At 53.5% G+C, this 23,189-nt stretch overlaps 5 protein-coding genes across 5 annotated transcripts; 2 read left to right on the top strand and 3 right to left on the bottom strand.

Annotated features, from left to right (window-relative positions):
* Window positions 1-846: 846 nt before the first annotated feature.
* On the bottom strand, window positions 847-2,460 carry QC761_707900 (uncharacterized protein; the record flags this gene model as incomplete). The annotated part of the gene is made up of 3 exons (XM_062882340.1): window positions 847-1,660; window positions 1,724-2,174; window positions 2,241-2,460. 3 exons carry the CDS (start codon window positions 2,458-2,460, stop codon window positions 847-849), a joined length of 1,485 nt encoding a protein of 494 aa, XP_062728372.1.
* A 2,811-nt stretch (window positions 2,461-5,271) lies between these two features.
* Window positions 5,272-8,820, top strand: ASE1 (Microtubule bundling protein). Its single transcript, XM_062882339.1, has 3 exons — window positions 5,272-5,878; window positions 5,936-6,194; window positions 6,250-8,820. Exons 1-3 carry the CDS (start codon window positions 5,768-5,770, stop codon window positions 8,337-8,339), a joined length of 2,460 nt encoding a protein of 819 aa, XP_062728371.1. The 5' UTR covers window positions 5,272-5,767; the 3' UTR covers window positions 8,340-8,820.
* Window positions 8,821-9,409: 589 nt separating this feature from the next.
* Window positions 9,410-11,806, top strand: IRS4 (Increased rDNA silencing protein; the record flags this gene model as incomplete). Its single annotated transcript, XM_062882338.1, has 1 exon — window positions 9,410-11,806. One exon carries the CDS (start codon window positions 9,410-9,412, stop codon window positions 11,804-11,806), a length of 2,397 nt encoding a protein of 798 aa, XP_062728370.1.
* Window positions 11,807-12,556: 750 nt separating this feature from the next.
* On the bottom strand, window positions 12,557-17,174 carry CDC25 (cell division cycle-related protein; the record flags this gene model as incomplete). The annotated part of the gene is given in 5 exon segments (XM_062882337.1): window positions 12,557-12,719; window positions 12,742-12,883; window positions 12,896-13,570; window positions 13,699-16,479; window positions 16,533-17,174. 3 exon segments carry the CDS (start codon window positions 17,172-17,174, stop codon window positions 13,514-13,516), a joined length of 3,480 nt encoding a protein of 1,159 aa, XP_062728369.1. The 3' UTR covers window positions 12,557-12,719; window positions 12,742-12,883; window positions 12,896-13,513.
* A 4,493-nt stretch (window positions 17,175-21,667) lies between these two features.
* On the bottom strand, window positions 21,668-22,606 carry QC761_0107740 (uncharacterized protein; the record flags this gene model as incomplete). Its single annotated transcript, XM_062873189.1, has 2 exons — window positions 21,668-21,727; window positions 22,466-22,606. 2 exons carry the CDS (start codon window positions 22,604-22,606, stop codon window positions 21,668-21,670), a joined length of 201 nt encoding a protein of 66 aa, XP_062728368.1.
* Between the last annotated feature and the right edge of the window lie 583 nt (window positions 22,607-23,189).

Genomic DNA, 23,189 nt, shown 5'->3' with positions numbered 1-23,189 from the left:
TTGCTTCTCGAACAATCTTGGCCCATATATCAACACCACCCAAAACCCTACACATGCCATTGCTTTCAATGCTCTTCATCCAAATTATTTGCGATCCCTATAAACACATTTGGCTGTATAATAAGACTTAAACACCAAACTTGATTCTGGAAACAAAGGCAAGGTAAATACTCCAGATAGCTGGTTTGTGAAACCAAGACCGCAACTACCTAGAACAGCAGCAGAACAATATCAAAACTCAACTCTATCAACGTTTCAACCCACATGAAAACTACTCGCCATCCTCTATTCCAAATACCAGTAGCAACCCCTGTAAGCGGATGGGTGAACGGGCACAGGAAACTCCCACGTTTCATCGCCAAACATGTCAGACCCTTATCCCCCTACCCGAAGCGGGACGCATAAACCATCAGCTTTTGCATAAAGCACGGACCGCACAGTGAAAGGGTCTTTCTAGAAAATTCACCCGTGAAACAACTTTCCTTGTATTTCGGAGTATCGTCCTAGAGACCAATTTGACCTTCAATGATTTATAAGTATTGTGTCAAGACTAATTTCTGCGCGAAGTTGTCATGGTGTGACTAGTCAGTCCTAGAAAGTTTATGATCATAAGATGTGGAGTTCACAAACTACAGTACCCAGAAAGCTATTTACACACTACCTCGCATAAATGAACAGATGAAAGTGGTATTTAACACACACAAGCCATTTCCCCCAGCCATAAACCCCTCCCAGAACTATAATCCAAAATGACAAACCCAGCCCCAACCCTTCCCAAACACCATAACACCATATCCAAAGCAAACCACCCAAAACAGAAGAAAACAGAGGCGCTCAACACCCCCCCTAAAAAGGCCGCCCACTCCCCTCCCAACCCCTCCCCGTAGGCGTTACCCCAGCCCTAGGCGTAACAACCCCATACCTTCTCGACACCCTCTCCTCATCATACCTCCTCTCCTCATCCCTCACCCTCAAATCCAACTTTTCCCCCCCATCATCACCATGTAATAAATCAGGAACATACTCCGGATAAATACTCTCACTATAAACCACCACCCTCTCCCTTGTCCTCCCCCTCTCCTCCTCCATCGACCCCCTACTCGTCATTGTCGTAGTCCTCGCCAACCCAATAGCAATCTCCTCAATTTCCCTCTGCACATCACTAACCCTCATAATCCCATTCCTCGTCATCGTCTGCTCCTCGCTCTCCCTCGGGCTCGAACTCCGGAGCTCCTGCTGCTGTTCGGTCGTCGTGATGACCCTGGTGATGATAGGCCGTAATTTCCCTCCTCTCCCCCCTCTTTTCGCCCTCCCTCCTCGAGACAACTTACTCCCGCCACGTCCAAACTTAGCCCTGACACTCCTCGCAGGGGAGGACGATCTATTAGCCTTGTCCCAACCAACTGATTTCTGCCCTGATTCCAAATCAGGAGCTCCATTGGTTGTCGCAGGGGCGATGGTGGATCGACCTAACCACCCACCCCTTTCCCTCCTCCGAAATATAGGCCTCAACGCCGGGGCAGAAGTGGTAATAAGCGCCAGGTTCGTCTCAATGGCAGAGGTGACAAACCCGACGTTCGACGTCGGATCAGACAGCGCGGTAAGGTTGAATAATCCCTGAACCAGCAAGACGAGGCGGACGACGGAGGTGATGGTTACTCTTTTTCACCACAACCCAGGTCAGCACACAAGATAACCAAGTGAGAAGAGGGAGGTCACATACAAAAACCCCAACAAAAAAACAAACAACAACCCCATCTTTGTCCGTCTCGGTATCTTCAGCTTGGAAAATATCCAAATCGGCGTCCCCAAGATCAGGAGGTCGGTGACGATGTTGATCACGGCCGTGCAAGTGTATAGCACCCGGCGGTCAACACACCTACCATCCCTAGTAGTGAGATCCCAATTAAAGGCGATGGGTAGGCATTGAAACGTGATAGCAAAAAAGACAGCCACCATCTGGGAGATGTTGGCAATGTTGAGCCAGAGCAGAAACCGTCTGACGCCGTCTTTTTGGCCGAACAATCGAGACAGGAAAATAAGCGCAGATGACTTGACGAGGGCGAGGATGGGGTTGTACAATATCTGCACGGCATAAGCCCAGATAAGACCCTGAGTAGGGTCGTGGGGTGGGACTTGGCTGATGGGGATGCCGATAAAGTTTGTTTTGATGACTTGGACAGAAAAGGAGTCAGTTAGTGGTTGTTGCCATAGCAGGAAAATAGCAAGGGGACATGTACAAAAGAAGCTGATGACCGTCTCTGCGACCGACATCAGCATGGCAATGCAGACCAGCCAATCATCCATGGAAAACTGGCTGCTGGCCACCCTGCCCGCCACCCTGACGGAAACCACTATAAAAGCCAACACCGGAAAGAAAAAGTTGATAAAGAGCGCAAAGATCTGTAGCGAAGATGGTGCCGGCGAAGTCGGCAGGGCAAGAAGTGAAGAGGCGTCCATGACGCAAAGCAAGGTGGGGGTGCTATCTCATTACAATCAATGGGATATAAAGTGTGGGTTGAATCTCCATTAGGAGAGTGAGAAGAAGACTGCCAAAAGAGAGACACTGCGGAATACTCAAAAGAATAGAAACTCGAGATATCAAAACAGGACGGGATACTCCCCCAGATATAAGCCATCGACTTCCCCCAGTCTGAGCAGAGACGGGATGTCGACGACGTCAAGGAAACACATCATGGCCTTCTTCCGGGCAACACTGTGCCGTGTCCAGCTTCTCTCGAATGGCTCTGGCTTCGGTAGAGGCCGGATAGTGGACTGGAGAGGAAAAAGAGATGCTGTACGTCGATCTGAGAGTGTGTCTCGTCTCGTCTCTTGGTGCGACTCACATGCAAGTTCCCGGCCGGATAAACTGTCTGGTGTATCAAGATGGACTTTGCAGTAGATCTCGCCAGGCAAAGGTGAACTGGTGAAGGTACCGGCTAACGGCCGGCATAGTTAAAAGTCACGGGCTGAACCCATCTGTTTCGAGCTGGGTGGCAATATCGGACATGGCCGCTCAGTGGTAGCATGACAAGAAAAGAGATATGAGATCAACGGTCGAGGGTCTCATAGTTCCCGAAGTCAACATCCAGTGTTGAAGTGCACATATGGTGCCGTAGTCACCGATTTATTTCTCGGTAGATAAAAGATAGACGAACCATTCACCACTCACCCTGAGCCTTTGACTGTAGGATATGGAGTCTTCCCGACCACACCAGCGGCTCGGATAAACATGGCCAAGACCGGTACTCACCCTGACGGAGAAACCCCGAGTGTAGGATCCAGAGAAACCATCGAGCACAAGGTTGACAGGAGAAGAAAGAACAGAGAAGACAATCCACTCTTCCAGATCGTCTGAATATGGGGTGACATTACGTCGTCTGATTGCGGCGGTGGCTGATCAAACAGCGGTAGAAGTTCAGTCGAATGACTCTCAACAGGGACCGGGCTGTCATGCGAAGCAGGAAGACCACAAGAGCACTCTGGCAAGAGAAGTAACAATGATCGGCACAGAATCTGGGGAAATCGGCAGTTGCCAGGACCTGTCTGGGTTCTGGACCATGAGGATGGCGGATAACAGTCAAAGTTAGATAGAGGAAGGCTCTCTCTCAAACTCGTCAGAATTGCGGCTCGATGGCTATGACAGGATATTTTCGGTCTAGCCAATGAGATCTCTTTACTATGTTAAAGCATCCAGGTATGGCAAGAGGCAACGAGGCTTGAGAGTGGCTTTCAGGGGCAGAGGAAGGAGTGATGGTGGGGTGGAGACGCCTGATCTGGTTGGCACGCGACTGCCTTTCTTACCTTTGGCTGTTTTTTAGCAGCTTCTTTGTTTGGCTACGGAGTTTCTCAAGTTCGTGCCTTCTCACCTCATGAATGGACGTGTGCAAACGATAAAGGGTCCAAAGGGAGGAGGACGTCAACGCACAGACCGCATGGCATTGACACAGATCTCCTGTGCGGGGGAGAACTGCCGGCAAGGGGTCGCATCCAGAGAAAAAGAAGGACTCGGGACGTCAACAGTCATCCATCTCATGCGTTGGAGAGTCTAGGTTGCACCGCTTCCGAGTCTTGAGGAGGCGCCGAGAACTGCATCTGAGGTTGAAAGACGACCCCTATATTGCAGGTACGGGCATATATGCCTCCATCCATCCCAAGCAACGTCGATGTGGTCTGTGCGATTGATGTCGCGGAGGTTCGTTCGTCCCAGAAACGACGTTGCTCTGGACCATACCGGCCAGTTTGTGTCGAACAATTTAGCCAACTCCCACCGCTTCAGCAGCCCCAATAGCAGCGAGCTTGCGTCGACGGAATCTGATGCGGCCGCTGACCCTGAACGCATCGCATCCAGAAGACTTCCATTGCGACCTCTCATCTTGTCCACCTCACGTACCGATGCTCTGGCAACGGCAGGACACACGGAAATCATCTTCTCCGGCTGCCGTCTCCGGACGGTGTGACAATGGCCGGAAGTGACTAGAAACCGAGATTGATGCTATTGGTGTTAAGCAGAATGACTCTTTGAGGCTCCGGTTGTTCTCCAGGTTGGTCGTGTCCGCTTGTCCGGGAACTCGTATTTCGAGATCATATGCGTCCCTCAAGTAACCGGCCGAGATGTTGCGGGTCTAAACGGCGGATATCCACAGTTGTGGATGCAAAGGGAAGAGGAAGGTCGTCTGTCTCGTCCGGTGACTGTGATCTCTTTACCTTGACACGCCCTTACATCTCGGGGGCAGAGCAACAACGGCTTACCCATTGCCGCTCGCGCGATGGTGTCAAGATCTGGCGAAAGGCTGTGCTTATCGCTCGCTCCCTTTGAATGCTCTCGGAACGAGGTGCATATCGAGTGGTTTGACCGAGGACTTGCCGGGAATAGTAATAAGCTGAGAAAGCTGCAGTTGGAAGCTGTGTGCATTGCTGACAGCCCCCCTTAGGGCGCTTAAGAGAGATGTTAAACCCCACTAACCCCCAGCCATCTTGTTTAGCTGATTCAAGGAAATGTTGGATCTGGAAAGCCAACAAGCATCTCTAGAAGCCGTTCCCATGTTCAGATCCCCCGGATTTGCTCATAGACGTCCCGCTAAATGGGCGAAATCAAGACTCGATGCGCCTTGGAAGCGGGGTAGAGATGCGAAATGGTCGTCAGGAACAGGGAAGTTCAGGCGGGGCCTCCTGAACGGCTGAAACTCCACCCAACCAAACACAGGGATGTAGGCAGACGTTGCCCTGACAACGGGCGGGAGCGCGAACCAGGATTACGAGGTGCAGCGCTTTCTGCAGGCGATTCCTGGAAACAAGACGCAGCATTTCGCACTTTGCCGTTTCCTGTCTCGCTCGACTTTCATTTTGTTCTCCTCTTTTCTTTCTGACGACGCTTTCCCCGCGATCTGTGAGCGACAAGAGCTGATCGACCGGCCTCGCCGCAAAACTCCACACGATCAATCCCGTCTCTTTTCATCTCGACATCTTCACTTTTTTGCGATGCGCCGACGCTGCCACTACTATTCCCACCAGGTACAATAGCGACTTTTGTAAACAGCTGCAAGGCTACGACACCCAGGCCAACTGCTGCCGCTGCACGTCATTCTGCTCTGCATTGCGCTGGATGGCACACCCCGCCACGACCGACATCATCTGTACACTCGTTACCACAACACAGCAGCATTACCGACTGCCCCTAGCAATCATCTCCACTGGAGTCGCTTCATCAGGCATCCGATCTACAACCCACTGCGCATCCTGACGACAACCTCACCTCCCCCTCACGATGGACACCAGCTATCTGGCCCAGCAGGTCAATACAATAATTGGCCAGCTGCATGGCCTGTTTGACGAGATTGGTGTCTCCAACCATGAGCGCGAGTCGCGAGAGGCAGAGGTATGCGCATTCAATTGCGGCCCGATCGCAGATGTTCACTGACCAAAATCACACCAGCTCTTCTCTGCGCTCTCCGAGGCACTCAACAATCAAGTGCGACTTGTCACATCTGAAAAGAAGGGGATGATTGAGCAAGCGCAAAAAATGATGACCACCATCCGGCAAATGGAGGCCTCCCTAGACGACAGCACATCGCGCCGCTATGAGGACGAGGACATGAAAATCACTTATCCACTCACAAGGTGTCTCAAAGTTCTCGAAAAAAAGCAAAATCAAGTCAGTCGGCTGCATAGAGAGCGATTCGAGCAGGTCAAGAGTAAGTGCCTCACAACACCATGCCGCGTGTGTGACTGCAGCTAATGATGGGACAGCACTTGTTCAAGCGCTCGAGTCTTACTCGTCACATCTTGAACCATCATTTGTCAAGATCGAGCTGCCGCCCACCGCGCCAGATCAATCAATTCCTCCAACGTTTGACTTATCACCCAAGTATGTGGACAAGTTGGATGCTGAGTTTACTCGTGTGTATGAGGAGTACATGCACCGCGTGGATACTGTCAAGGGCTTGGGTGAGAATATCATCCAGCTTTGGGCTGAACTGGGAACCCCCCAAGCCCAAACAGATAATGCGATAGTGAAGTATTATCGCGATGCCCCCGAGCAGCTTGGTCTTCACCAGGAGGATCTTGCTCGTCTGAAGGCCAAGAGGGACAAGCTTTTGAAAGAGAAGGAGAACCGCGAAAGACGTCTTAGAGACCTCAAAGATACTGTTGAGGGTCTTTGGGAGAGGCTCGAGGTTGATGAGGCGGACCGTAAAGCGTTCCTCAATAGCAACCGCGGCTGCGGAATCCGGCAGATTAACGAGTTCGAGGAGGAACTTGCGCGCCTCAATGAGCTGAAGAGGCAAAACCTTCACATCTTTGTCGAGGATGCTCGTCTGAAGCTTCAGGAACTTTGGGACACCCTGTATCTTTCTGAGGAGGAGATGCTCGAGTTCACGCCAGCCTTCTCCGATGTCTACAGTGATGCTCTTCTTGAGGCCCACGAACGCGAAATCGTTCGGCTCGAGGTCCTCAAAGAGCAACGAGCTCCTACTCTGGCTCTCGTTGACAAGCACAAGTCCCTCATTCAAGAAAGAGACGAGCTTGCCGCTTCAGCCCAGGATTCTTCCAGACTAATGATGCGCGGACAGAAAGGCGAGAGACGCGACCCAGGCAAGCTACTGCGCGAAGAGAAGATGAGAAAGCGCATCGCCAAGGACCTCCCCAAGGTCATCGCCGAGCTCCGCAAAGGCCTTGAGAAGTGGGAAGACGACTACGGCCGACCATTCCTTGTACACGGAGAGCGCTACCTGGATGTCATCGAACTCGAAGATCCCCCCAAACCGATCCCCGGCCCCAGGTCGAAGACACCAGCCAACGCCTCGGCAGCGCCCACCGCTGTGACCCCGGGCACCTCCAGGTCAAACAGCACCCTCTCCCGCGCCAAAAGCGTAGGCAGCCTGAACAAACTGAACCCGCAGCGGAACGGAAACAAAACCCCCACCACGGCGAGCACCACCACCACCACCAAACCAACTCTGGCCAGGGCGGCAACAGTCACAGCTAATACAGTCATCAGCAAGGGCAGTCCGATCCGCGGAAGCACGGTTAGCCACCCCCGACCGCCGCTCTCAAACCTTAGGAACGGAAACAACTCCCCGGAGCGACCTCGAGCATCGGATTCGGTTAGTAGTGCGACTGGAAGTCTGAGGCTTGTCATGAGAGCGCCACCGCCGAAAATGAGGGATTTGATGCCGGCTCCCGAGCTGAAAATGGAAGCACCGACGACGATGCCATCTTTCAGGAGTTCGATGAAGCTGGGGTCGAGTGTCAGCATTGTGAGGCAGGTCCAGCCCGAGGATGTTTATGACGAGAGGGACAGGTATTCTTCCCAGAACAGCAGCGATAGCAGGCCGAGCAGCAGGGAATACACCACCACTTCGAGACAGACGAATCACACGGACGACAGCAGCAGGCCGCCGACGAGGGAGTATAACCCGCCATCGAGGCAGAACTCGACGAGGGAGAGAGAGTATGATTCGTCGTCGTCGTCAACGAGGCAGAGCTATGAGCCGCCATCGAGGAGTCCGCTGCAGTATTCACAGTCGGCAGCAGCACAGCAGAGGCAGGTGTCGGACACGTCGACTATTGTTAGCGGGGTGTCGGGGTCGGAGAACTGGGAGACGTATGATGATACGAGCGAGCCGGAGGTGGATGTGTCCGAGGCGTATTATGCCAAGGTTAGGGCGGCGCAGCAGGCGGTGGGGTTTGGGACTATTAGGGGGGTGCAGAAGTTGAGGAGTGGTGGGGGGATTCCGCCGCCGTCGTCGCAGCAACGTGCCGGGAATGTTGTTGTGGATGAGGATGGAAATAGGATTTTGAGTGGGGGGAGTGAGTGGACTGATGAAGATGCTTTTTGAGTGAGCGAGAGGGCTGGATTTGGGCAAAAGGGAAGGTTTGGGTTTCATTTCGAGGGGTACTTGTTTTATGAACTGCTTTTTACTGTCGGATGGGTTTGGTTCCTGTCTGATGGGTTTCTTCCGTTTTTGCTTCTTTGGCTTTTTCAGCTAGGTGCGGGTCAAAACTTTGTATCAGAAAAGGGGTTCATGTATATTGTTATATGTATTCTTTGATGGTTTGGGTCCAGCAATGGGAAAGAACACGAGGTGGGATTGATGGCTGGGAGTAAGGGAATGGGAACACCGAATATGTTGGATGGGAGTTCGGTGGTAAGATGGATGGATACCTATTTGTAAATGGCTGGCGTTTGTATAAGGGGGAGTTATTATCGTTTCGATATGCCCTGAATACTAGAGGCTGATCGTCATATATCTTTATCCTTTGGTGCATTAAGTTTGGCATTCTTAACTGTGCAATATATATATGTCTATATCAGTCAGACTTATGTGCTGTCGTGACAACCTTGGATTTACGGTCATCCGTTCCACCGTTTTTGCCATCTTCAACATTTCAGCCTTGCTGTCAGTGACAGTTACATCGGTTACCCTAGCGGGCCTAAACTTCTGGAAACGCGCCTCTTTAGCGGGGCATCAGTTCGCTCGCTGGAGCCTTACAGAAGACGAGCAGCTCTTGGCTTCAACTCCCGGAGTCTCTGGCGCGCTTTCAGCAGGTCCCTGACAGCGCGAAAGGGCGGCCCTGTGCTTGCTGTTTCGTTACCCCATGAAACGTATTTACATTCGTCATCAGCCGCACCTCAATCCATTGATGCGAATGTTCCTTTCGGAGCTGCTGTCTGCCTGTTCCTAATCCTTTCCCTCATACAAAACACACCTCACTACGACATTGACATTCATTACATTTCCCTTGAACTGATTCGATGCCCCGGGCTGGCAGCTAAGAAGGATAGGTACACCGGCTTTGTCCCGCCGCGCGCTGCAAGACTGAAACATTATCCGGTCCTTAACCGGAGGGGAGGGGGGGCGAAGCATTACCATTCCACGGCCCTATCGAGATTTAAGAGATATCCTAAATGTCGACCTCACCGACTCGAAATGAAGGCGGCGGTCTCCCTACAAAGAGCGGTACCAACAACAGCAATAATGCGGCTGCTCTCTCGGCCGCCTTGAAGGGCGCAACTCTTGCTTTCAACGCCCAAAAGGCTGCCGCTGCTACGAATAATAAGAATGCTGCTGAGACGAAACAGACGTCGATATCCCCGAATCGAAACACGACGCAGAACAATACTACGAGGACGAGAACAACCGGGCCCGGGGCCGGGAACGGGGCTTTCCTTGCGGCGAATCATGCCGCGAGAGATGCCTCTGTTTCACAGACACGATCGCGGGCAAGTTCGGTGGCGCACAGTGCTTCTGGGAGACTAGAGATTGGGAGGCAGGAGACGGGGGGTAGTTGGAGTAATCAGGGGGTTAGGGAGGATAACATTGAAAAGGATGATGATGGGCTGGTGGCTCAGAGAGTGGCTCAGTATCTACATGCGGGCAGTGGGGGGGGGATCAGTCCGGGTACCAGCAGCACGCCGTTGTTGTCACCACTGGGGGCGGGCAGGAGTAATGCTGGGGATAGCGGGAAGCAATCGTCTGCCTCGTTTATAGCCGCCACGCTCGCCGCCAGCAGGTCTACTTCTCCGATGCCGAACACGAACCAAAAGGCAAACAACAATGGTGTTACCCAGACCCATCCGGGTAGGAGCAGGGGACATAGCACCGGAGCTGCGAGCGTGTTGTCTATGGCGCCGAGTTTAGGTCCGAATTCGGTGGATGCGCTGGATACCGAGTCGATAATGCCGACGACGTCTTTGGTGTCGTTGTTTGAAAGCAAGGGCGGGGAGGATGTTGACCCTGTTAAGAAGAGGGACGCGCCCACACCTAGGCAGCAAAAGGTATCACCCTCGCTGTCACCGAGGGGTAGGAGCCCTGGGCCGGCCGGTGAAAGGCAGACACAGAAAGTGCTGGACGAACAACAGACCAAGACAAAGCCTAAACCAAAACCGAAGCCTAAGCCTAAAAAGACGCCCGAGTCTACTGAGAAGCCTAAAGTTGAGGGTGAGTCAAAGCTTGGGTATCATGAGATAAAGCGTCCTGGCACGCCTCCTTCGAAATTCTCTTCGCCTGCTGTTTCTACACAAGTTGTCTCTCCTCAACCAAGAAGGGTTGCTAAGACGGCAAAACTGGAACCCCCGGCACTACCACCTGCTAGGAAGATTAGTGACAAGAATACGAAAACACCTACTGTTGAGGTTACTGCTATCCGGTCGGCCAGTATGGAGGAAGCCAGGCCTGAAGAGAAGCAACCTGCCAATGTGGTTAAGCAGAGGCCAGTCCCGGCAGCGCCAGTCATGCGTCGGTTGTCTGAGTGCTCAATGTCTTCTGATGACAGCTTCGTCTCAGCATCCTCAGCTCAGCAACCAGATCCGGAAGAAGTTGAGGAACCTACCCCTCAAGAACAAGACAACAAGCCCCAAGAGCAGCAACAACAACAACAACAACAACAACAGCAACAACAATCAAAACAAGCACCCAAACCACCCAAATCCCGTCGCCGCCCAGCCTCCCCACCACCACGCCGGCCTTCAGCACCAAGGCTATCAACCCCCAACCTTGGCCTCGACTCCCTCACCAACGCCATCGTAGCCAGCAACTTGGCTTCTTCCCGACTAACCCCATCCCCATTAGCACCACCCCCCAACCCTCCTCCTTCCAGACGCCATAACGCCCACCACCATCACAACGATAAATCCCACAACGCTTCCCTTCCGCAAAGAACAGTCGACTCTTTGACGCCTCATCGCAGTGGCAACTCCAAATCGGGAAGTCGCTCCCCAAAACGGACGGGAATGCTCACCACCCTCCGGCAACCCCCCACGTCTCTGTCAGATGACGAAGACGCCAGAAGGAAAATGCACAGGCACGCCCACCGAAAGGGAAAGGTGCTCGGTCATCACATACCCGGCCGGAGGAACCACGCTCACCATGAGGGGTCGAGATCGAGGTGGAGGGATGAGGTTACGGCAGGGCAGAGGAGGAGGTATGAGGCTGTTTGGGCGAGTAATAAGGGATTGTTTATGAAGCCGGAGTGGGGGTTTACCGGTGGAGAGGATGATGATGAGGAAGGGAGGGCACAGGCTGGGACGAAGGAGGCAGAGTTGGTTGTTAATGTTGTGGTGAGGGATATTTGGGACAGGAGTCGGCTGCCGAGGGAGGAGTTGGCCGAGATATGGGGGTTGGTTGATCGGGGGGGGAAGGGGGCGTTGGGACGGGAGGAGTTTGTGGTGGGGATGTGGCTCGTCGATCAGAGGTTGAGGGGGAGGAGGTTGCCCGGGAGGGTGGGGAAGAGTGTCTGGGAAAGCGTGGGGCAGGGGGTGGTGAGGGTTTTGCCGCCGAAGGGGGAGTTGAGGAAGAAGAGGTGATGGTGGGGGTTGATGATGGGGGGGAATATAAGGTGTGGTGTATACATAATGAACGGGGATGACCGATGATGGGATTCGCTCAAAGGACAAGAGCTATATAGCTGACGTCGACTTTACCTACTTGTTACCTATGTATGTACCTATGTATGTATACGAGGGATGAAATATAGATATTAATGAGCCATGAGGTGGTATAACATAACAAGATGGTAAAGGGGGTGCTTACCTCATCCCATACCCCCTTTCTAGAAACCAACTTTGAAGAAAGGTAGATGAATGATGCTGCCTATGGGTCGCAGTCATGACACTGATGGTTTCTTTTTTTTTTTTTTTAAAAAAAAAAGGAAAAAAAAGAAGTATCGGTACTTCAACCGAGCACTGCACAAACACACAACCTACCACTACACATCTAACCTCAGGTTACAAGTCGCGGCTTTTCTCCCCAGTCACCCGTCCCTTTTCACATGCTTTGTGTAGAGAAACCGCACGAGCGGAAGTCATCCCTCCCGAATGCACGCCCGAAAACCCCTCTAAAGTCCCCTCATTACTGACAACACAACATCATTGGCTACGAACCTCCTCGTGGCCATGCAAGCAGACAGCGAGCGGCATAAACACGGTCTGTCAACTGCATGCGAGCCATGGTGATCAATCTGGGGTAGGTAGCATCCGGGCCGACCTCAACATCCTTGGCTGCTTGACCTCGGTTCAACTTTATCACTCACTCATTCACTCAACTCCTGATTCTCATGACCAACAAACTCCAGAGTCATCAATTCACAAGCATGAAATGATGACTGCAGAAAAGAAGACTGCAATATCCCACACTAAGTCTACACCATCCATGAATCATCAAGTAGTGGTAGCAGTATGAAGCAGATTAAAGCTTTCTAAATCCCGATAGCTTAATCCCCTCTCCGCCCCCCCCCACCCACCCCCATTCATCAGCAAATGAACCCTCATCTATTTCCGCTTGCCCTTGTCTGCCCTCTGCTCCCCATATGGCCGAAAAAAAACCCATGAATGTGCCTGCTAAAATTCGACACATACACATATCCCACACACACACACACACACACACACACACACAGATACACACACAGCTCTCCAGCCCTCCCATATGTCCATATCCCTTTAAATTTGCCTGGGGCCTTGGAATCCCGCTCCCACCATATACCCTTTTCTCTTGGCCATATAAAATAACTCTTCCCGACCCAGTCCCATGCCATAACCATGCTGCCCATATATGAATTTGTTGCCCCAGTTCCCACCAAGATAATGGCAGTCCTCCAAAGCTGCCTGCCCTTCAAGTTTGTTTCTTCCTCCCCTTTCTGGCCTCGCTCGGTCGGTCGTCGGTGCGGTTCATCGCCGGAGCTGCAAGATTGTCGTCGTTCCAGGGTCGACTCGGGGATACCTTGGCGTCCAGTCTTCTCGCACGGTTTCCCGGTCGGCGAGATGGGTTTATCCAGGTTCGGCAGACTCCTATAAGTGACCTCAAGCGCCCCCACCCTCTCTCTTGACGTCGAAATCGAACTCCAGGAGCTCCCAAAAAACCCTGTCAAATACAATCGACAGCTCCATCATCCCGCCCTTGGACCCCATTGTCGTACAGTACATGAACATCCACACATCTCGACCGTCCATGATCCATGTACCGTCCCAACATCGACATTCGCACCGTAGAAGCCCGTCGTAATACTATAGAGGTCAAGTATATCGCATCCCCCTTTCGCTCTTCATAGGAACCCAGACTCGGCCAAAACTCTGCAAAACAAAAAATCAAAGCGTTAGTACGGAATAAACTGCTGCCTCATGGCATAAGAAGTCGGCTTGAAAACGCCAAACAGGAAATAATTCGGGTGTGGGCGAAAAGAAGGGCGGTACTACCTGACGATCTTTTCGTCTTCCCGCTCGCGCGGCTCAATCTGCAAGCTCTTGTCGTACATCTCGTGCACGTCTCCTGCCGCCTGCATGTTGCTGAGTATGTAATCCTGGAGCTCGGGGACCGGCTGGAGCGAGTAAGCCACATTCTGGTACTGCTGAATGTCCCGGATCACTTCGGCCGTCTTCGCTCGCTTGGCAAAGTTGATGAGGTTAGTCTTCTTGATGATGGACGGGATGCCGTCCTCGATGAAGGTCAAATCGGTCAGGTAAACACCAAAGAAGGGAATGCAGGGGGGCTGCTGGGCGTGCAGCGCTTCTCTGTACTCGCCAAAGTTCTTGGTGCTGGCCATCAACTTGCGCATTGTCTCCAGGGTGGCGTGAATGCGCTGCGGCACTTGATCCCATGTCCGCTTGAGGCGGGCAATAGGCGCAGTACCCAAGGCGGAGATGATGGATGTGAGGGTCGAAAAGTTGTTGAGCCCACGGCACTTGTCGGCAACCGCCACAAAGTGCTTGATGACAACGACGCGTTTCCTCACGTCGGTCTGTGACAAGATCATCTCAGCCACCCAATTGGTCATTTGATTAGAATGAAGAATTAGGGCCTTCACGTTCGGAGCAGGCTCTGGCTCTCCCTCTCCAACCTTCTTCTGCCAAGTCTTGTTCAGACACTCGGTTGGCTTGATCTTGCCGTACAGACGGGACTCGATAATCGTGAGCTGGCGAGCGAACTCGGTAACGTCGATGTCGAGGAACTTGAGCTTCTTCATGTTCTTTGGCATGATGGGAGCTGGCGTGTTCTGGTTGACCGTCTGAATCATGCGGCGGGCGCCCGCCTCCTTGCCATTCAGTCGCTGGTCGAGTACCGTCATCAGAGGACCCGAACCGGGCGTCTCGGTGGATTTGACCGTGTCCTTGGCAAAGTTGTAAACATCCCGCAACAGCTGCTTCGTGGCTTCCTCGCTTGGGTCCTCCATCCAGAAGTTGTCGAACCAGTTCTTCAAAATATTGACGATGCGGAAGCGGATCAGTTTTTGTTTCTGGTTTGTCCACTGGTCATACTCGGGCTGGGTCAGTCCTTCTGGCGGTTGCAAGTTGAACCTCTTCACCAAAAGCTCAAACAGCTCTCGTGCTGATGTGAACGACCGATAGGTAAGAAGAAAGGTGTTGTTGAAGTTGGCGTCGAGCTTGTCGTGCCGTGTAAGTTGCTCCACCAAGGCCATCAGGGAACCACCCTTGACCGTTGGCGGTTGGGTCTTGAGGTCCCAGGAAAGGTCGACATCGTGGTCCAGTCTCAAGAACTCGGGGGTGTCGTCGATCAACGTTTGCTGCACCGGGGTAGGGTCTTCTCCAAAGAACTTCTTAAGCTTGTCATCCTTCCGGTACGGGTTAGTCGTCATCATGGTGTCACCTTCAGTAAACGACTGCGACCCCATAGGCATTCCCGGTCTGACAGGCCGCGACAGCGACTCTGTCCGCTGATGCGGTCGCTCATATGGCATGGTCTCCATCCTTCTTGGTTGCTCTCGCGTGGGCACTTCTTCCCGCATGCGCGTCTCGGCCTGTTGCTGTAAGACAATCGAAACCTGCTCGGAAAGAAGCTGGAGCGAGAATCCGATATGGGATGAGTTCGTCTCCAGTGCTCGTGCGCAGTTTCGGACATACTCCAGCCGTTCCTCCAGAGCTTGACCCCTCACCTCTGACCACTCGTCCGCCAACGGACCAGCCACTGCTTGACAACCCAGAATCAAATCAGAGATATTATCGTATAAACTCTGCTTGTTGGTGCTAAAGTCGGCAAGTTGCGGCGTTTGGAACGTGTTGTCCAGCAGCGAGAGGTCGATTGATTCAATCATGGCAATCCAGGGCTTGAACATATCCAGTACCTTGCTGCCGGCGGCGCAAACAGCATTTCCAATCATTTCGTGCTTGTAGGGAGTGATGATCTTGTCCGTAACCAGCAGGTTCTTATCCAGCTCACGGATGCTCGAGACCACCATCCTTTTCAGCTCATCAAGCCGCTCCAGAAGCTTGCCATCCAGGAGGGCATTTGGTTCAACCAGGCCTTCCTCATCCTCGAGAAAGTTGGTGGTGATGGCGTCACGAGGACCTAGTCCATTGTTCTGCCAGCTGCCACCCGCATTCGACCCAATAACAAAGCCTGGGAACAGTCGTGGAATCTCGTCGCCTCGTTGCTGCTTTGCAACCTCGAGATAGCTAAAGACACCTAACAGGACGCCGTCGGCTTCCTGCAGGCATTTTTGTATCGACTCGGCGTTGGGCCAGTCCGCCGCCGCGATGTGTGAAGAGATGACGAGCTTGCTAAACTTGGACATCATGTCACGGAAATGCGGGTAGAGCGCCTTGTTTGTCGAGATGATCGAGGGTTGGCCTGAGTGGTTGTCGGTCGTTCCGGAGCCTGCTGCCAAGAGAAGGCGCAAGTGATCTGAGATGTCTTCAGCGCGTGCAACATACTCTGCCCTGTTGCCGCTCGTGATGGCCTCCCTGTAGCGGTCAATAGCCTTCTTCATGTTGGACACCAAACGAGGCCAGTTGAGTGCAGGTGTCGTTCCGTCGTCGAAAAAGGATCGCGGAATCGTAGCAGCAGTAGGCAGGTTGAACCCGGAGCTGGTAAACGCAGTGGCTGAAGATACCATTGGGGTCTGAGCTGAGCTGCCGTTTGGAAACGTCTCGCCGCGAGCTCTCGTCACCGGCGACTGTCCGTTCATAGAATCCATGGATGGTGCTGGAGAAATACCGTCACCCATCTGGAATCGGCGTGAAACAGGCTGGGTCACGCAAGTCAGTAACGTGTGCACAACAAAAAGGAGTCATGACATACCGCTGAGCCTCGCATGTTCATCAGAGCCTCGCCTTCTAGTTCGGATGCCGAGTTGACGTCCGATTCATCCTCCTCATCTCGGGTCAGCCCTCTGGCAATCATTTCGGCCGGCGGCCTTGTTCGGTCGGGAACACTGAGATTCATGCGATCTCTTGGGCCTGTCTCGGTCACCGAAGAGGGAGACTCGAGTGGCAGGTCCGCTCTGCTCTCGCCCGTCATGGTGTTGTAGTAGAATAGCCTGCCGTCTGGTGTGGCTTGAGGGATCCAGAAATCGGCCCTCAGCCTGTCGCCTTCGGTTCCCTCGAGGGGAAGGCCCTCGACATCGTCAAGTTCGGAGCCATCTTCATCCTCATACTCTCCTTCGTATACTTCCGGGTGGTCATCAGGTTCCTCCTCGACCTGTTCTGGCTCGCCGTTTTCTTCAAGCTCTGGGAGTTCGTCAATGATCTGGCAGTAATTACTAGGAAACCAGCCTCTGACGCCGTTGATGACACCGTCCCACCATCCGCTCTCGAGCCGAGTGATGACCTGGATAATGTCGCCTTCGTGAAAGCTCAAGCTCGTCCTGTCATCAGCCTCGTAATCATAGAGCGCCCTGACGTACATGGCACCAGGAGGTGCCGACCCCACGATGCCGTTCATGGGGAAAGCAGACGCAGGGGATCCAATTTGTGGAATAGAAATCGTCGCGATCGACACGGGACCCCTCCTATGACGCGGGGCAGGTTAGATGGTGGTAGAGTAGTCGTTACTTGTTCCACCGCCGAGTGCAGTCGATCGAGGCTCAAGATCTGTGGGTGGAAACTCTGCGCGTGGTTCGTCGTGAAATTCTAACCCTTGAATGCCGAGCAGGGGGTCTGTGCCATTAGCATGTTGAGATTGTCGTCAGTGGAAAGAAAGACAGCATGGAAGCACGAGCAGATCGGAGACAGGTCGGTCGGTATGCAGTATTGGTTCGGCCTGGCTGGTCTCCCCCGCTTCTCTTTCTGTCTCCTTTCAACGATTCCGAAAAGCAAAAAGCGAGATAACGGGGATGAAATCGCAATCTGTTCGTTGCCGCAGTGGACTAAGAGAGTGGCCGCCAGCCGGGCGGGTATGGCTCACTAGGCGGGAAAGACACTGTCGGGGCGCTAGACGGTCTGTCTGGGAACGATAGTGTCGCGATGACGGACGTGACTGGTTGGATGGGATCGATGGTCTGCGCGTAAAGGTGTGGTCGAAGAGGGAACTGGTGCAATTCGCCCAATTTTGCGGTCGAGGGGAGTCTTAGCAGGGTCCAAAAGGCGGGCGCTGGAAGGATTGGCGTTTCCCAGGTGGTCTCGTCCTCGTTCGGTCTCCTCGTCCTGTCTTGAGTCTTCGCCCCCGCAGGCCCGTCGGGGGTGGCTCTCGAGGCTGATGAATGACAGCGCCTGGCTGCGCGGATTCACCTCTCTTTTTTCTGCTGCGGCTGTCAATTCAGCAGGCAGCCTCTGGGCTCTGTTTTTTGCGTTCTTGGTGCCTGGGAATCGGATGAGGTCCCTGGGTCGGGGGTGATAAAAGAGACAGTGTTTGGGGATGGGGGCCTGGCGAAGAGAGGGTCCGTTCGTTGGCCGCAGCTCTCAACAAGCGGGGTGAACAAGGCCGACCCCATCCACCTCCCTCAGCTGCCCGTGTCCCCTTTCCTTGGACTTTTATGACGGATATGCCCCCCCGGACAACGGGTGGGCCGGTCACAAAGACAACGAACGGTTCAATCTCAACAGTTTGGAATCATATCTCTTTCTCATCATATTTCATGACTGTAGCAGTGCTCTCCGGGATGTCCTCAAGAGTCAAAGCACAGCATCCTCATCAGAGACAGACAGACTCCCCCAAACCCTGCCCTCCGCCAATACCTGGACTCTGAAGCGGTCGGTCTTGGCAGCAGGTCTCCCCTCCCCCTGAAAGCTCTAACCGCATATTCGTGCAGGTCCCAATGCACCCCCCGTACTGCTACAATCCAAGGCTACATGAATACCCCTCACCTTCCCATGTTAGAGATAGATCCGCGCGGATAAGAGAGAGAGTCAGTCGAATCACAGCCACAGCCTCAGCAAAAACTACACTAGAAAAGCTGCTGGCAGCCTTTCCGATGGACTGATACTGATCATAGGTCTATCGCTGATACGCAGTTACCGTACTCGCAATCAACCTAGTGTCGCACTCGCAATCACGCATAAGCAGCAAACGACCAGACAAAAGCCACGGCCGGGCCAAAATTTAATATCAAGAAAGCAGCACTTCACGTTCCCGCAAGCAACACTTCGCACCCGGTTGCCAGGCTCTTGGGAAGGCCACGGTTTTCGACCCGAGTCGAGTCATTTCACTGGGCTGCACAGTACCTACGCTGCCGTCTCCTCTTACGAAGTGCTGGCCTTGCTTGGCCAAGGTCTACCGTGGTCCTCTCCTGTCGACCTTTGACTTGAGCAAAGTCGTCACGCAAAGCTGCCCAAAATTCACCGGTAGCTGTAGTTGGTTACAGAGTAGGCGTGGCAAGTGTATATACGCACGACGCAGTAGTGCCCCGTATATCAACACCTTGGCGAGCCGTCGCGAGTGGTCGACCATATCCCGACTAAGCATACCCAGCAGTCGTCGTAGTCGAAGAGGGACCATGGTCAAAAACTGCTTGTCGTTCCCACAGCCCCTCCTGTTGCTGTCCATCATCAAGCAATGCCGTGGTTCGTTCTACTGCCTCGTCTTATCTGGAGCCCTTGACACCTTGAATGCGTCACAACTTGTCGTCACTGCCGAGACATATAAATCGCTCCTGTTGGTCAAAACTTATGGATGCTGCTCTCGTAGCCGAGGGTCTGGTCAAAACTCGTGGCACTGTCCCATCCAGAAACAACTGTCCACGATAGAGTTCCCACAATCCGAAACCCAGTTTTCAAATTGGGGACCCAACTGGAACAACCCAACCCAACAAAACGAAGCTCTCGGTACAGCTCGGGAGGGGTGCCGAAAGAGGGAGGTGAGATCATCGCATGTCGTTCTGACGGTATGTTTCATACCACCACCCCCACGACGGGATGCAGAAGGTAAAAGTCGAAGGGAGCCAACACCCAGAACCATCCCATCACCGCGCGTGTGCCCTCTGCCTGCAATGTGGTAAGCGCTGGGAAGGTGGCAAACACCAGCTTCCTACTGTAGACGCGGAGGTATGCTCGAGACGAATAAGAACCACTGCTGATAGAGTCGACCGATACGAACACTGGCGACCTCCAACTGCTGCCTCGAATTGGTTCACTCAGACCGGATTTTGGGGACGTCGGGTAGCTGAGCCAGCCCCTTGTTTTGCTCGTTAGCGTCAGCGGAGTATTGTATTGGCTGCTGTGCGGCCAGCCAGGCGACGGAACCCATACTCTGTATCACAGCAGTAATAAGAGTGGCAAGATATCATGTGTAACAGAAATCTGTACGAGCGAGACCATGATACGCACGTGGTGCTGCCTGTATGCAGCCGAAGGCGAAACGTTGTTGAAGGCCTCCATGGCGTCAGCCCGTGTCCTCAGCCAAAGTCCCGTGATCCGGCATCTCGCGCTCGATATGTTGAGGAGGCAAGATTGGTAGGGCATAAACGTTGACAGGCCACCGACATTGAACCGCACATCGAGTGTGTAACCATCGACCATAAGTTGACCACCACGTGTACCCCTGACGAGACCCTTTCTGGACTCCATCGTTTTCGAGCGCCGGACCGTCGACGGCGGAGGCCCGGTCCTTGCGAGACGGACAGTTGGTCTGAAAAACAGCAAAACGCCACACCGCTGGATAGGGAAGAAAAGAGCGGTTTTTTATGCCGATTCCAGTCGGCTTGCAGTTGCCCTGGCATTCCCCTCTGTTGTCTTTGCCGTCTTCCTGCGAAGAGGGGAAAATCGGCGGCCCAACCCGAGCTAGCAAGGGGTCTGGTACCCCTCCCCCAAAGTTGTCAAAATGTGCGGTGAGCGAGCGGTGACAAGCCTAGGCCCCGCGATGAAGATGTTTTGGAACGGGTTGAAGGGCTGCTTGGCTGTCCCGATGGGAGGGGCATGCCACGCTGGATGTGATCAAGGTTGGGATAGAGATAACCAGTCGCTTGGCGTAGGGAAGAAGTGCTGGCTGGCGTCCACCTGCTGCATCAGGAGAAGGGTCGAAGCTGATACCGACTGCCCCTCCATCACCCATGGTTTCCGGGATCCCAAAGAAGAGGGAGAAATCTCTGATGACTTGCGTCCGTCCTGGAAAGATGATGCGACTTCCGGCATGGCCGTGGCCCTGGAGTCTTGGTCGCGGGGTCCAAGATCTGAATCGCCAAAACTAGACAGGAAAAAAAAATAAGTTCTTGATGGAGCCAATTTCCGAACCCTCGGCCTCGGGCCACACCTTTCCAGGGCCCGGGTGAGACCTGAAAGGGAGATGGTCCCACCCTGAAGCAGCGCGTGAAACATGATGAAATGATTTCTGACTTCTGTTTATGACGAAAGGTCAAACAAATGCGGTGCTCTTCGAGGGGCGTTGTTTGGCTTTGCTGCTGCGGCTGCGACATCCAAGGGGGGGGGCAGTGACAGAGTGGTTGTCGTCGTCCGTCCGGTGTGTTCACGTGTGCTTTGCATGAAGCTGCAGGCGTGTTCGCAGAGAAATGGCGATCATCCAACGATCGCTCGACGAGAGCAAATCTCTACGCGCAAGACTTCGCCGAGTGACAAGGGGACCCGTCGTGCCGTCTCATCTCCTTCGAGAAAGAAAATCGACACCACCCTACCGATAGCTGGTGAGGTAGCGTCCGCAAAATGTCGTCAAAGTCTTTTTCGTATGTGTGCCGTCCGGTGCTCAATGCGGTTAGAAGGCACGGTAGGATTGATCCCAAGATGTCGTGGTATTTGGTAGTTGACGACACCCTCCTCCGTCGTTCCGAGCATTACTGTGTCCAGTACCGCCGTGGCACGGCGCATTATAGGAAGGATCCAGGATGAGTTGGTTAATAGCACCCGAGATTTCATCGTGTAACCACTGACCAGCGACCAGCGGCCAGCAAAAAAGAAAAGCAACACCCATCCATTCCGCCAATCCGTCAGTTCGTGACACGCACTGTGCGCGTTGTGCTGACCTGCCACCGTGACACTAGAGGCTAGAGGCTAGAGGCTGAAGTCCCCGCCGACCCGTTCCTGGACGTCCTGATCGAAGAGGGGCAATCTCTGAGCAATCAGCCAGGAACTTCATAGCCGGAGGGGAAGGGAGGGGGAGGGGAAGGGTGAACCGTTCTTGAGATACGTCGTGATAAGTACAGCATCTGAGCAAAAGAGAAGCGGGCATGCTGCTGCAGCTTTGCACATGCACATGCAACCAGCCAGCAAAGCAGCAGGCGAACGTCTTGCCGGCTGCACACTCTCGATGACAGATTCCCAGTCTCCCCAGTGTCCCCGAGAACACCGAGGGGACAGCGTCAGTGGTTGTCTCTGTTCTGCTTGGTGGGCTGGTGGTGGGGTGGCTTATCGACGGTTTCCTCAAGGAGGGGTTGCATTCCCAGCTCTGGGAAACGCCAATGTGGCTAGGGAACCGGCTTCAACTTCCGCCCCGGATTAGCGCACATGTGTTGGCTGGTTCTCACCGTGCGCGCAATTTCAGGGGGGTGGTCGTCACAGGAAGGAAGAGTGAAAATTCTGATACGGGAATTCCAAAAAGAAAGAAAAGAAAATACCAAACACCTGGCTTGCCCATCCGGACCCTGAGTTGGGTGAGATGTGGCAGATCTGTGCCGTATTAGTACCGAGCAAAAGTTCAACTCCATCGTCTCGATCTCTCGCGAGAACTGATGGAAAAAGCTCACCCACAATTCCCACAGTTTACCCCTCCAAGAATTGGGATCATGCCTGTGAGAAGCTGGAGTGTTCTGCGGATTGTTCGGCCAAGACGCCAAGAGCCGCAAGACAGACCGATCCCCGCTGAAGCGGATCGCGGAGGCACGTCTGCCACGCTGATGGGACCGAGGGAATGAAAATGCTTCTGCTTCTGGGCTGGCTGTCGTGCTGAGCGAGCGGCAGCATGGCCGTTCGGAGATGGCCTTGGACGGCCATGGTCTGACATTATTACCGGGGGAGGGGGAGGGGCTCGAGAGCTACATGCTACCTCAGGCGGCTTCTAGCCGGTAGAAGCATCATGGATGTTCCAGCCGACGAAACGGGCGTGCCATTGCAAACGCTATCTCCATCACCAAGAAGGCCTCTGTCACGAGCCATGGAGGGGGCTGTTGTGTACATACGCAGTAGGTTACCTAATCACGGGACAACAAATGTGTCGATGTGGCATCGCCGTCAGGACAGGTATTGGCTCTAAACACCCACTGGCACACAGCCTTGCTTTTTGGTTTGCAAGTTGCGGCATTGTCATGCATATCCTCTCCACACTCGCCCATCAATATCAAATGAGGGATCGCACTGCCAGGGAAAAGGCCTATTTTGGGTACAGCACCAGCACCACTGCAGCAGAACGTGGTGAAAAAGAGGTCTCCCTCCATTTGAAATGGTAGTGTAGATGCTATGCCATTTCATACCCGACACCTCCCCGCCATGCCAACGCAACGCTGCGACAACAGCCCCACCGCATCGCATCGACAGACTCCACTGTGTAGATTCTCTTAATCAGTTATTATCACAATGT

Source organism: Podospora bellae-mahoneyi, chromosome 7 (genome assembly GCF_035222275.1).
Source record: "Podospora bellae-mahoneyi strain CBS 112042 chromosome 7, whole genome shotgun sequence".
NCBI classification, from domain to species: Eukaryota; Fungi; Ascomycota; class Sordariomycetes; order Sordariales; family Podosporaceae; genus Podospora; species Podospora bellae-mahoneyi.
This window is presented reverse-complemented; position numbering and strand designations above follow the sequence as displayed.